General features: G+C 42.9%; 1 protein-coding gene across 2 annotated transcripts in view; it reads right to left on the bottom strand.

Moving 5' to 3' along the window:
* Positions 1-14,749, bottom strand: part of LOC145342010 (guanine nucleotide-binding protein G(o) subunit alpha) — a 231,442-nt gene extending 216,693 nt beyond the window's left edge. Inside the window, exons 1-2 of one of the 2 annotated variants that reach the window (XM_080187142.1) lie at positions 14,207-14,749; positions 13,957-13,999 (exon numbers count right to left, since the gene is read on the bottom strand). In XM_080187142.1, the coding sequence (XP_080043268.1) occupies positions 13,957-13,999; positions 14,207-14,324 (161 nt within the window). In that variant the 5' untranslated portion in view covers positions 14,325-14,749. The remainder of the gene's footprint in view (positions 1-13,956; positions 14,000-14,206) is intronic. The other variant, XM_080187143.1, reaches the window with a different exon arrangement.
* Between the last annotated feature and the right edge of the window lie 484 nt (positions 14,750-15,233).

Here is a 15,233-nt window from a genome sequence, read left to right as displayed (position 1 = left end):
GTAACTCCTGAACAATATAAAGTTTTGCATCTGAAATGAAATGCCTTTTAGACACTGTCCTAACCAATCCACACAACAGGGAAACTGAAGAGTGTGGAGGACCAGCCTAATGATAAACCTCTTTCCATTGAACAATAGAAGATAAATTGCACCAGTCAAAATCCAAAACATCAAACTTCTCTCTGCAGTGACAAACTTTAAACCAGACCCCTGGACCAGAGACATTGTTACTTCTTCCCTAATGCCCAACTTCTTTACCCAACTACACAGGGCCTTTCACTTCACCTCTGCTGGATCAGGAATAGTTCTGACAAAATTCCCTACTCCACATCTGTCAAACTAAATACTTTCTAATTCACTGGATTCAGCTTCCAGGTAGATGCTAGAGTGATTGAGGCCACCATCAAGAGAGCCATCCGGGGGAATATTCCCAGGTCAAGAGGTAGCGAATCCAGGAAAAGTTGACAGATACTTCAATGTTTTTTTTCAGTGGGTGGGATGGTACCCTGCCTCTCAGCAAAGAAAGACAATTGAAGATGCAATTTACAGCATCCATTGCAGGCTCTGGACTTTTGACTGCAGCCCATGATTCCCCCATTTCTGTAATTCATCTACTCACAGGTGGCAAGCCCAGAGCAGCAGGCCACAGTGTCATACTTCACAAAGAGCGGGCACTCTGAAGGACAAAGTTGGCAATCTTCAAGACATCTGCAGGCAAATGCTGGTCACTGTTTATTCCTCACTCTTTGCTTGTCACTTGTGCTGCTATCTCCTTGTCCATTCCTATGAACATATGGAGTAGATGCAGGGGTAGGCCACTTAGTCCTTTGAGCCAGCTCCAGCAGTCAATATGATCATGGCTGATCTGATTTTAACTTCGACCCCACATTCCTATATACCCCCTTTTACCTTTTTGTTTACTCATCTCAGCAGCACATCGCACCCACAATAGGTCTGTCAGCCAACCCTTCCCTTCAGTCCCCCGATTAGTCCTCCCACATCCTCAGGCCACCTGCTGTCTCCAACCGGACGGTGCTGCTGGAGGCAGTTTCTTATTTGGCAGATGGGATGATTTATGGGGCAGTGGCAGCATCCCTACCTCTGGACCATAAACTCGGGGTTCAAATCCCACGCCAGGACTTGTTGGCCATGAAAGGCGCATTCAATGCAGTTCAGTGGGCTGATGGATCTTTCCACCACTTTCCTCCAGTATTGCTCAAAGTGTAAGAAACAGTTTAATTGTGAAGATACACTAAAAATAAGATTTGGAAGATGGTGTCCTTTATCCAGTCACACGTGTCCAGGTACACGACTGGAAATATGTTCAACATTACACTTGAAACTCAAACAGAAAAATTCAGCCCAATGTTGCCATGGAATCTTAAATCACAATATAAATATTCACCAAACCCCCACCCACGCACACACACAAATTAGGATAAAACTCTTCCAGCAATAAGCATCAAAAGCCATTTTAAAATTGTAACAATACTGGATTTAGCCACCAATTTAAATTAAAAATACAATTTAGAATTCTTGCAAATTGAAACAGAGTAAATCAGAGAATCAGAAACATCCATCAGCCCTTTTATTCCGCATTTGCTGTCCTCACAGATTCCCCTGGTGGGGTAACGTTGAGTTAAGAGCACTTGCTGAGTGATCTGTTTCCAAACCACCAAAAACACAACCAGACATGCACCATAGTGGTGCAGTGCTGAATCTTAACCTGGCTGTCCCTCCCTCATGATGGGAAGTGTCCCATCTTGCAGGTGCAGCAGGTGGTCAGGAAGGCGAATGGGATGCTGGCCTTCATAGCGAGGGGGATTGAATATAAAAGTAGGGAGGTCTTGCTGCAGCTGTATAGGGCATTGGTGAGGCCGCAGCTGGAGTACTGTGTGCAGTTTTGGGCGCCGCACCTGCGCAAGGATATTTTGGCCCTGGAGGGAGTGCAGAGGAGGTTTACTAGGCTGATACCGGAGTTGAGGGGATTGAGCTATGAGGAGAGGCTGAATAAACTAGGCTTGTACTCGTTAGAGTTTAGAAGAATGAGGGGAGATCTCATTGAGACGTATAAGATGATGAATGGGATGGATAGGATAGAGGTGGAGAGACTCTTCCCGCTCAAAAAAGACAGTAGGACTAGGGGGCACAGCCTCAAGATAAAGGGGAGGCGGTTTAGAACGGAGTTGAGGAGGAACTTCTTCACTCAAAGGGTGGTGAATCTCTGGAATTCTCTGCCCGTTGAAGTGGTGGAGGCTGCCTCGCTAAATATTTTTAAGAAGCGGGTTGATGGGTTCTTGATAAGAGAGGGGATTAAGGGTTATGGGGAGAGGGCGGGAAAGTGGAACTGAGCCACGACAGATCAGCCATGATCTTATTGAATGGCGGGGCAGGCTTGAAGGGCTAGATGGCCTACTCCTGCTCCTATTTCTTATGTTCTTATGTCCAGCTTTCATTTAGTCCAATCCAGGGAAATTACCAGAGCAGACAAAAAGGACAGTTGCAATGCAAGTTTGTGAAGAATGGTCAAGTCCTCTTTGACTAGATAATCCTAAAATAATCAGTAACATCTTAAGGTCAGAGATAGTCGCCCATCAAAACTCCCTTCTGTTTGGTTTATGTTTAGTTATGCCCCAACAGATGATCGATAGCAGGTCTGAGAATTAAACCTTCCACTATTTGTACTAAATGCTCGCAAATCAGGTACAGGATGAGTCAGGCGCAATATCGAATATCCCCTAGTACTGCCCTACTAATTAATGCTAACCGCAATCTCAAGAGTCCTACTACAACAGTACAGCAATTTAAAAAAAACTTAAACAGTCCATGCTCAGCGCTATTACAGGGAGATTTTCCAATGAATCCCTAAGCTTGCTTAACGACAAGCAGTTCTGTGCTGTGGACTGCTCCAGAAATATCTCACTGTCTCTCAGAAACCTGATTCCGACTCTGCTTGGGGGGTATAAAAAGCTAAGTTCCAATATAAACAGCCATCTAGATCTCCCCACCCTTATTAATAGGAGACATGGGCCATTTCCTTCTGAAATGATTCAGACCAGGATCCAAAATAAAAGTGGACTATGCCCCCAATTTCCTTCACCGCAATTTAATTCAAGCATTTAATAATCAACTTGTTTGGGATATGTTATCTAATCTAACAGACTATCATGCTGCACATATATTTATCCACATATCTCACCAAATTAAATGAGGTTACATGACCCTATCATACCAAGGGTGACCGGGTGGCACAGTGGTTAGTACAGCTGTCACAGAGCGCCAGGGAACCGGGTTCAATTCCAGTCTTGGGTGTCTGTGTGGAGTTTGCACATTCTTCCCACATCTGCGTGGGTTTTCTCTGGGTGCTCTGGTTTCCTTCCACAGAAGACACTTAGGCAGATTGGCCATGCTAAATTGTCCCTCAGTTTCTTAAAATGTGTAGGTTAGATAGATTAGCCATGGGATAGGGTAGGGTGGATATTCTATCAGAGACTTGACGCAGACTCATTGGGCCAAATGGCCTCCTTTTACACTGTAGAGATTCTCTGATTTAGCAGCACACAACTCCAGTTTCTTTAGAACACCTTGGTTCATGGAAGAAAGTTTATTAAAAAGTATTTGAATCTTTAAAAGAACATTTATTATTTGAAAACTTATGGAAACTTGTTGCAAGGAAAGCTTATGAAGAAAAGGTTAAATGGGACGGTGTTATCAGCAGGAGACCTATAAATTGAACATTAAAGGATTGTGCGATCATTCAGATGAACACGCTTCAACTTGCCTCAGGGTCCTAAAAAGACAAGTTAGAACATGGACACTTTCTCATACACGAAGCAGGTGCAAAGAGACAACTAAAAGCTAACAGTAATGAGATATAATCTTTTTGTTTTATAGTAAGTGGAGTGGGTCTTATTTAGAAGCAGTACAGGACAACACTGCAAACATAAACACACACTGTACAGTCATCCAAATTGTGCTGAACATATTTCTGGCAATATTGTGATGGTAAAGCAATATACGATTATGCTTTTCCCTCTTTGCACTTTCTATATTATTAACTTGCATTTCTCTAGTTTTAAAGTTTATTTATTAGTGTCACTGCAACGAAGTTACTGTGAAACTCCCCTAGCCGCCACACTCCAGCACCTGTTCAGGTACACTGAGGAAGAATTTAACATGGTCAATGCACCTAACCAGCACATCTTTCAGACTGTGGGAGGAAACCGAAGCACCCGGAGGAAACCTACAAAGACACAAGGAGAACGTGCAGACTCTGCATAGACAGTGATCCAAGCTGGGAATCAAACCCAGATTCCAGGCACTGTGAGGCAGTAATGCTAACCACTGTACCACCCCATTAGTAATGTGTTCTTTTGTTAAGAAAGGGACTAGAGATTACTAGGCTTGCTTAGAGAGGAACCTTTCAGTTTTTACTTTCAACAGACTTGCCATTGCAAGTTGGATCAGCTGAACTCTCAATATATCCCATCCAAAAATGTTAAGGAAACCACTGGACTGATGTAATGATGTAATATGTTAAAACTATACATTCAGTGGTAATACTGTTTTGATTGTGAAGTTTTAAATTCGTGAAGTATGGGGTGAGACATCAGATTTTATGATCTCCGCATGGAGTGATTGTGATAAAACCACATTAAGCAGGGCCAATGAAAGATAAAATAACAATGACAAGTAGTGCATCTTCCAGGTAATAAAGGATTTTTATTCTTGTCATAACTTTTAATTAAGACTTTTTTAAAAAAACGTATATCTATATTTAGGAGTATGACCAAATGAAAACTACTCACTTATCAATCACAATTAAACAGCAAGATGGGATATAGATGGAGTAGGCTGTATTTAATCAAAGCATTTCCTGGTTCCCAAAGAATGTGAATTGATTTACAAACAAGAGGTAGAAAGGGTGAAGTGAGGATGGTGTTTTTACCACCTTTTTGCACAAATTAGACTGTTGCTTTACACAAAATAATAAAAGTACAAATGCGAAAATCAGTCAAGAAAAGATAGGACATGTACAATAACATAAGAACATAAGAAATAGGAGCAGGAGTAGGCCATCTAGCCCTTCGAGCCTGCCCCGCCATTCAATAAGATCATGGCTGATCTGTCATGGCTCAGTTCCACATTCCCGCCCTCTCCCCATAACCCTTAATCCCCTCGCTTATCAAAAACCCATCAACCCGCGCCTTAAAAATATTTAGCGAGGCAGCCTCCACCACCTCAACGGGCAGAGAATTCCAAAGATTCACCACCCTTTGAGTGAAGAAGTTCCTCCTCAACTCCGTTCTAAACCGCCCCCCCTTTATCTTGAGGCTGTGCCCCCTAGTCCTACTGTCCTTTCTGAGCGGGAAGAGTCTCTCCACCTCTATCCTATCCATCCCATTCATCATCTTATATGTCTCAATGAGATCTCCCCTCATTCTTCTAAACTCTAACGAGTACAAGCCTAGTTTATTCAGCCTCTCCTCATAGCTCAACCCCCTCAACTCCGGTATCAGCCTAGTAAACCTCCTGTCAGACACGACTTCCCCTTAACGAAACCGTGCTGCGTCTGCTCTATCAAGCAATTCCCCTCAAGATGCCTCGCTATTTAGTCAGCATCTATTCAAAAGTGTTAGATTAATACTGCAGTTACAGCTCTAGATCATCGTTCTTAGCTTCTTTAAGTCAGAAGACAAGCTTCAGCAAAATGTATAGTAGCCATAAGCCACCACTATCCTCTATGTTGGGCCGAAGCGCCTGTTTGCTGTGCTGTGTTGTTCTTTGTACCCGCTTCAGTCAAAATCACACAATAACCCAGCATCATCCTAGAGGGCAAAAGTAATGGTTCCTTAAGCCTCTTTTTTCCACCCCTCTCCATCATCTCAAGAACCAAATGTAAAAAGTTAATGGAATTCCTCTTCCAAAATCAAGATCATCTGCTAGTTCCTTTCCATCTGCAAACTGGACCCTCATCTTTTTATCACCCCTTCTCACCAAGTTACAATTAATCAACGCCTATCTACTTGTCTCTTAGTTCCCTCCCCACAGACTTCCTTGTTTCAATGTTAACCAATGTTATTTGTGCTCATCCTTCCTCAGGCTACCTAAACTCCCCGCTACCTAATCTCACTTGTCATCCATCTGTTCTTTCCAACTATCATGCCAATGCCAGCCTTCCTCCCTCTCAAAGCTACTTAGAAATGCTATTGCTTCTCAGCTCTGTGTTCATCTGTCCTAAAGCGTTTGATTTGAATTGTTCCGCTTCATCTTCTGTCCTTCTCAAACTAATGCCCAAGGTTGAATAGATGTTCTTGGTAATCGTGACTGTGCTGCAGTAATAGTAAAAGTCTTTGTCAACATTAACTTGCATTTATGGCCGCATCTTTAACATAGACAAACATCAATGTGCTTCGTGAGACAGTAAAAAAAAGAGGCTGGACCAAAGGAGAAGATATTGGGAAGGTGGCCAAAAGAGATTCTTGAAGGGAAGTAGAGAAATGGGAGAAAGAGGTTAAGGAGGGAATCCCAAGATGTAGGGTCCAAGCAGTTGAAGGTGCAGCCATTAACTATAGGGCAAAATGGGGAGGGATGGAGAAAGATGTATCTTGACTTTCCAACAAGGTCTGACTTTGGACATCCAATGCCCATGCAATACTGACTCAAACTATTTATTTGTCCCATCTCTGCATCTCAACTACATTCTCTCCTTCTACAGCATCATTTACAGGGATGGGGTCAGCTTTCACAGACTGCCTCAATGCTGAATTGAAGTATTCAGCTTTGGCTCTGAGGCGAGAATGCTACCAAATGATTCAAGCTGACTGGGGCAGTTGGAGATTGCGGCAGTAGTTACTTTTGTTATTCAGTCGGTCCAGAGAAGACTTCTCCGTACCACCCAAGAGAGCGCTCTCAAAGAGGGTGCAGTATGGATTACTTACAGGATAAAGCTCCATCAATATTGCCTCATCAAGCACTTCACGCCACTTATAAAGAATGCTAACTTCAAAATAAATTCCCAATGTGTTTTAAATGTAACCTGAAAAATTATTGCCTACTGCACCAATAATGGAGCCATCCACAAATTCCACCTGAGCAAAGCTACTGATTGATATTAGGTGTGGGCAATCCACACTATGAACTTACACCCAGTAAGAACTGGATTGAAATTGGAGCATGCCCACATCCCTTACAACCGCTCCAAGGAGCAGAGTGTTGGGCCACACTGGAATCTAATCCAATTCCCACAGATAAAATGCCTGTGTACCAACCAATGCACTGTCCCCATCAGCAACAATTTCAAAATGGAGAAGGAAAACATGTTAAACTGACTCAGTCCCACACATTCAAAATAATTAAATAAAATTGGACTTTGAACCTAGATTATTAAGAATTTAAAATTCAATAATCTCATTCATTTGAGTGAAAATATTGTACACTGTTTAAATTCACAAAATTGCAATAATTCGGAAACGTTTCAAGGTGGACAGCATAATTCCTGTTATGAATCTTCAGCTTGTGCGTTGATTAAAATATTTCAAATTCTGGCTCTCCAATGGAACTCATCTGCTTTTAGTGTTCTGCGGATGACAGCTTTCAGAATTATGATGCAACGATGAGCATCAATCTGAATTGCCAGATATTCTACATCAAGCTACCCAAGGTATCCTGTACCTTAATTCATTCGCTTCTGTGTTTTAGGTTTATAAGACTGTTACTCTAGCAGGTTGTGGAGGAAAGGGAATTGGAAGTGCAATTGCTTCACAGACATAAATTTAGAGTGCAGCTCTTGAGACTCAATGTATATTTATCATGTCACTGGAGCAAAATCTGACATCGCCAATGAGTAAGAGGACCATATGCAAAATGTCTCCTAACAGGGTGTAATGTGCCTTGCACCTTTATAGCATGACGACAAAAAAAAGTCAGGAAGTGGGAGACCTATGCCTTGAACACTGAAAGGATTGTAGGACAATTCAGAGGAACATACTTCAACTTCAGCATGGTTACTTTGTTGGTTGGTGGATTATTGCACTGTAATATCACTCCTTAAAATCTCTCCTGCATCTTAGATAAACATCAACATCTTAGATAAAGCGGCAATTTAAAATAAATCAATGGCATTTTGCACAATGTCAACCTCTCTGTTTTGACTGAGCTATTACAAGATACAAACGTTCTTATGCTCCCTACGAGCTGACCTGCTTCGCAAAACAACCAGTTATACAGGATCAGGTGCAACAGGTTCACTGTCACTGTATCTAATTAATCATCTGGAACTGCAGAGATTGGGGACCTAACAATAGCACGAATGGGAGTTCTAAAACAAAAACAACATAAAAAGACATAATCCTTTCAATATTTGTATCCTGCCCATTATTGCAAGCTGTGAAGCAAATCAGTGTTCAGACTCTCTTGATATTTGACCATCATCACAATGTATCTGTGAAATCTTTTCATCTTTTCACTATGTTAAAATGATTTGATGCAGGTGATTCTCAAAAAATTTATGTTATTTGTTGCTCTTGTTCTCAAGTTTGAGACACAGCACATAATAATTGATAGTTGCAAAGAGATTATTGAATAACTAAATAGTAATTTGATAATGATGAGAATCCATGTACAAGAAAAAAGGGAATTCAGTATTTGCAAGATCACAGTATTATACAAGTGGCAAAATACCACAATGCCTGAATCCCTATCAAAGCAAAGCATTCAAACATCCCCCTTCAATTCATTCTTTCAATGTTCTAAGAAATGGAACCACTTTCAGAGAACAATTCTGAATTTCACCCACCAAAAGTTTCCTTGCAAGATAACGATTATACTCTAATCCAGGCTTCATTGCATTGACCTCCATTGCACTGGACCCAAATATTAGAGATGTGATCCAAACCCTGGCGCTGTTCTTATCCACAAATGTAAACTTCCATGAATTGTTATTGCATCTTCAGGTCTTTGCAAGTACAAGAAATTATTCGGTCCACCGAAGAATACCTCCCACTATTTATCAGTTGTGACCTGGCTGAAGCATGCAGCAAAGATACATCTCCAAGGCATGTCTCATAAGACAACTGTATCCAGATACTCTTCGAAAATCCAAGGATTCTTAAATGTTCACTGGAAGGAAATAATTGGGTGCCCATCCCAAATATTTAGAATTTGACTCGTGTCTGAAGTATTACAGAATATACCAGTGGATAGTCTCCAGAAGTCTAGTATTTGGATCTGTTCTCACTCTCTGTCCATCCAACAAATGCCTAAATGAATCCAAATATCTTATAGATTTTGTCTTTTGTTTTTATAGATCAAACAGAAATGATGATGACAAACTTTTTTGTTAATAACAGCCAAGAATTGGAGCGTTCATTTGCCACCTTTTTATTCTTAAACAGAGGAGTGCTGTCGAATTGAAAGACATTAATTTACAATGGTTTAATGCAATTGCCAGCATTTTACTCCCTGTGGAATAACTTGTAAATCTAAATACATTTGCAATGCTTTTTAGACAAATTACTGTGTCCAGTTGGTTCAAACAACCTATGAATTCCCAATTTCTGTACAGCTCACATAATTTTGCATTGTTGAAAAAAACTTGCTTAATAAATAGGCAGAAATGCATTGCAAAGTACTGACACACTGAAGAGACTACACAATAAGAACAATCAAAGCAAATCTAGACAGATTAAACAGCATAAAGTCAACATGCCCATGCACAGATTCTTTACAATACATGAAACTGTAGAATCAGACTGATCCATTTTTGCCAAGATGAGAGCAGGATGGTGGGTAGCACAGATGAATTGTCTGTGTGATCAAGTCATGCAGTAAAAAGCATCTATTTCAAACATGGTGTGGTATGTGGGGATACTGTTTTTATTTAACAATTGTATGGTCTATACTAGTAAAATATCCTATCCCATGTTAAAGGTGCTATATAAATGCAAATTTTATATGGTTACTGCTGATGACTCTCAATTTTGGCAACAAAACTGTAAACGATCTGCAGTGTGATTTTATTAGCAATAGGTACCACCCAGGAGATAACTTCCTGATGTTTCTTTCAGGAGTGAAAATGAACACGAGGACCCTTGCAAGACAGGTACGCGAGATAGGGCTTAATTCTCGACCCATTCCATCTTTCCCATTTGTCTTCCAAATTACCCAACAACTAGAAGAATTACAAATCCCAAATGTTGACTTTCAAGAATCCAGCTGTGTACAATCTTGCACCATTAGTTTGCTGATTGCAATGTGAACAAGCAAATTCTGCAGCACTGCTGAAGAAAGGAAGAAACAGGCTTCTTGCTGCTGACTGATTTACAACCACGCCAGGCCTAAAGACAAACCAAGCTGATGTGGTGTGCTTGTGTCCCCGGTGTCAGCCCAGCACGAAATTTCACACCAATGGTAACTGGGCCATGATCAATGGGGACAAAGCCCCTTCTCCAGGTTCTGGGGCACTGCTACCCAATAAGCAACCAACCCAGTGGTCTGACCAATCCTAGTGAGCGACCAATCCTAAAGTGACCAATCCCAGTGACCGACCAGTCCCAGTGACCAATCCTAAAGTGACCAGTCCCAGTGACCGACCAATCCTGAAGTGACCAAACCTAAAATGACCAATCCCAAAGATCTGACCAATACCACTGAGTGACCAATCCCAGAGTGACCGATCCCTTTCCCGGCAGCCGAGTACCCCCGAGCCGGCCCGATCTCTCCCAATCCGCCTCCCGCCGTTTCCCAGGGCGCTGTCCACCAGCCAAAGTGCCTGAAAAACTCTGCGCGGCCGCGGCTCTCACACTCCGCTCCTGGGGCCGCTTCGCCAAGTCTCGCCGCCCTGCAGCGCCGCGGGGCCGCCACAGGCTGGCTGCCCCTGCTCAGACTGAGCTCCGGGCTCAGCTGCGAGCCCGGGAAACCCTCCCAGCTCCGGGCCCCGCACTGGGCTGGGTGCAGACACTGAGCAAGAGGCCACAGCTCTACAACAAACCCACAACTCAGAATAACCACCTAACAAGGAACTACATTGCTACAGCACCTTTAGCGTGGCCAGCTAACCAAAAGCTTGGTCAAAGAGGTAGATTTTCAGGCTCATGTTCAAAGAGGAAGAGGGGCCAAGAGGTTTCGGGATAGGGCACCAGGACTTAGGGTTCTGGCAGCTAAAGGCACAGTCTCCAAGAGTGCAGCGATTAAAATCAGGCAGAGTCAAGAGATCAGGATGGAAGGAGGGCAGATATCTGAGGAACGTGGGAACTGGAGGATATGGAGAACGACGAGACCATGGAGGGAATTGAAACAAGGGTGCAAATTTTAAAACAAGAGTGACAGAGGCAAAAACAATCAATGAACTCCAAGGGAAATTGGATGGGCAACTGGAAGGAAATAAACCATCAGGATTAAGGGGATGAAGCAGGGAACTGGGAGCGACTGGATTGCTCTGCAGGGAACCAGCATGAACCCGATGGACCAAATGGCATCCTTCTGAGCCAAAAATGACCAACTGAGTTACGGCCAGATTGGGAGCCAATGTGGATCAGCAAGTACAGCCGTAATAGGACTTAGTGAGAGTGAGAACACCAACAACAGAACTACTAAGAGTAAAATGTAGGAGGAGATTTGCCAAGAAGCATGGAAGTAGTCAAGTCCAGAGATTATAATGGGGTTGCAGGAGATGAACTGAGACAGCAGTGGAGACAGGTGATGTTAAAGGTGGAAAGCTAAAACATGAAAACTTGGGCCCAAGTGAACCAGACCAGGCAGCTAAACACAGACCCAGGCCATTTCACACCAGAAAGCCCAGGCTCCAACCCACACTACGCCATCCCAAATCCCAACACCAATTTCGCACTGATGTCCTCACATTGCACAGACCAAACCCACATAAGAAACAAGCAATGCACAATACACAGATACAAATCCAAGCTACAGCACCATCACTTTTGGACTACAACCATGGCACTATCATGCAAATAAGATCCAGATTCCTAGACATAGATCCCCAGCCAGTTGTTCATGAAATTGGTTGATCTGGGCTATAACATACAGAAAAATGTGCTGTTGTACAGGTAATTTTCCATTCTAAATTAAGACATATAGACAACTACAAAAAAAGACAGCTTTCAAGCAGATGCACAGGCAAATTATGCAGCTCCAAGATATAACATACAAGGCTGGCCCAGTCACAGGCAAAAACAAAAACAGACCTATTCACGCTCTTAAACCTGTTCTGCCATTCAAGCAGTATAATCTTCAAGTCCATGTACCTGTATTTGATTCATATCTCCATTCCCTTAACCAACACAGATCAACCAATCTCAGACCACAAAATGTGAAATGTCCTAGAATCTACAGCTTTCTCATGCCCCTTTGTGTAAAAAGTGTTTCTTGATTTCAATTCAAAGGCCTGGATTTTATTTAAAATTTGTGCCCTACGCCTTCGATTACCCCACCCAAGTTCCTGTGTACCTACCCTATTAAATCCTTTTGTTATTTTAAACATCTTGATCAGGCCACTCAACCATCTAAACTCAGGGGAATGATTGTCTAGTTTATGCAACCTCTCCTCATTAGTTAACTCTTTAAGCCCCTGTATCAATCTGATGAATCTACACAATACTCTCTTTGAAGTCCATATATCTATCCTGAAATGTGATGGCCAGTACCAAATACAACATGTCAAATGAGGACAAAAACAGAAAATGCTGGAAAATCACAGCAGGCTTGACAGCGTCTGTGGAGAGAGAATAGAACCAATTTTTTGAGTCGACAAAGGGTCATCTAGATTAGAAACGTTGGCTCTATTCTCATCCCACAGATGCTGTCAGGCTTCCTGAGATTTTTCAGCATTTTCTGTTTTTGTTTCAGATTCCAGCATCCACAATATTTTGGGGTCTGCCCAAGGCCCTATATTCAAGGCTGAAACACAAAATCCTCACGTTTGTATCCCAGGCTACTTAAGGAAAAGGCCAACATTCCATGAGTTCCTGATTTTTGTATCTGATCTTAGTGATACTTATACATAAACACAGACCTGGGCAATTTATACATGGATAATAAAGAGGCCTGAATTATCCCTGTAAAGCAACAATTTGTGCTTAAGAAGAAGACATTGCCATTGCCAAAACATATTTCCTTAGCCCCCAAACTGTAAGAATCTATACAATCAATAAAGAAAACAAGATGCAAGGGGAGTGGATAGAGAAGGGTGGGACCAATCCGCTATGTGATCCAGGTAATCTCACCAATTTGCTAGCAATGAGTGTACCACTTGTTATTGAAACCCCAAGTGAATTCTGGCTGATTAATTGTAACAATGAACCATAATATCTCAGTTAAAACAATCTTTAAATGGCAAGTGTTCAATCTGCCATCTGTCAGGTTGAATCCGCATTCGATGTTTTTTTTTAAATACCATGTAACTGGCATCGCAGCCAATTTCAAGCGATCAAACATGACAAAAAAAAGGTTGAAAGATGAAAGCTTGGCATTAAAGGTTAATTGGTAGCTGGGGATGATCTCCCCCCTCCCCCCACCCGCCCCTCCTCTGAAGCAGAGTCTCAATCCTGATGCATCTTTGCACATTCACAGATGCAAGTCCTGCTATGGTGACAGAGCTACAGCATAAATACACCAGACCCACACCCTTTCCAAAGAAACAGGAATATTAACACAAAAAAAATGGACCCCACCCCAGAAAAAAATCTGACTCCCCAATCACCAACCACACTGCACATGTTGGGAAGAGTCACAGTCCCTTTCACCAAAACCGTCAATATATTGGACATAAGAATGTAAGATAATAGCACCATAAACATGGCGGGCCCCTGCCATTAATATACATCTTAACCTCAAGATACAGTCTCGACTCAAAATGAACAGTGGACATACAGAAAAAGTGTCTCCACCATATTAAAATCCATACCAAAAAAATGTAAAATAAAAACAGAAGCCACTTACTTCATTTGCTTTACGATGGTGCTTTTCCCTGATTCTCCCGCCCCTGTGGGGGAAAAAAAGGAGAAAATTGAGAAAGTAGGGTTGGGGAGTGGAGAGGAAGAAAAAAAGAGGAAGGTTTGACAAATATGAGGGGGGATAAAGGGAGATTAGCAAGGGTGGGAGCGGAGTGAGGCAGCAGGCCGGCTGAAGAGAGTCCCCAGGCAGGGAAAGGGGAGACAGGGGGTTTGGGGTGGACAGCCCAGGCTCTCACCGAGAAGCAGCAGCTTGACATCCTTGGCGGCGCTGATGCCATCCTCTTTGATGGTTTTCTCGATGGCTTTGCTCCGCTCCATGGCTGCCCTCTCCTCGGCGCTCATTGTACATCCCATGGTTGCTGTTGGCAAGTAGCTCTGGCCTCTCCTCACTCAACTCACACTCTCGGACTGAACCCTCGGTGTTGGGAGACGCTGGGATTTAATCGCACATCCAAAGCCAGGGGACGAGGCTCACTCCTTTTCCTGTTGGCGGTGAACAGCGGATGAGGGGAGAAGGAGGGAGAGAGAAAGATCCTGGAAGAGGAGGAAGAGTATTTTTTTTCCTTGTCGTTGCAAGATTGAGCCCCAGTGGGAAGGGGACAGATGGAAGGAGGGGGGGCTGCCTGTGTGTGTGTGTGTGTGGTGGGCTCAGTGCTGGTGGGCTGTGTGTTGTGTGTGTGTGTACAGCGGGGCGGCGGCAGCAGATCAGCCCGATCGCATCCTTCGGCAGCTCACAATGGAGGGAGAGACACAGAGTGCGCCAGGCTCAGCCCCACTCCACACTGACGTCAAATAGACTGGAGCCTGCGCCAATCCAACCCTCCGACTGCTGACTGCACCTTAACCAGAGAGACAGGGCAACACTGCTTCTTACAGGAGGTGGCAGAAAAGCCTGCTCTCTCTAGCTCTGCCTGCACCCCCTACAAACGATGCAGGACTCAATGTATTCCATGCAATTGCAAAAATAAATAACCATCAGCGTTGCATTGCAAACAAATAGTGACCCAATGCAACACACACATATTGAATACATGCAGAATCCATTACTGTAACACTCTCACATTCATGCACTTAACTTGCATCTATCTAATGTGTTTTTTTTAAAATAGGAATTGGACTTTGATCCAAATGCTGTCTTGGGGGCCAGAGAATGTTTATTGCATCAGCAGATTATGGTGGGCTCTACACATTGATCACACCCATCATGTCACGCTGTTAAACGGATTTGACCACAAAATCACTCGCAATTAGGGCACTGAAGCA

Source organism: Carcharhinus amblyrhynchos, chromosome 4 (assembly GCF_965287045.1).
Source record: "Carcharhinus amblyrhynchos chromosome 4, sCarAmb.v2.hapA, whole genome shotgun sequence".
Classification (NCBI taxonomy): domain Eukaryota; kingdom Metazoa; phylum Chordata; class Chondrichthyes; order Carcharhiniformes; family Carcharhinidae; genus Carcharhinus; species Carcharhinus amblyrhynchos.
This window is presented reverse-complemented; position numbering and strand designations above follow the sequence as displayed.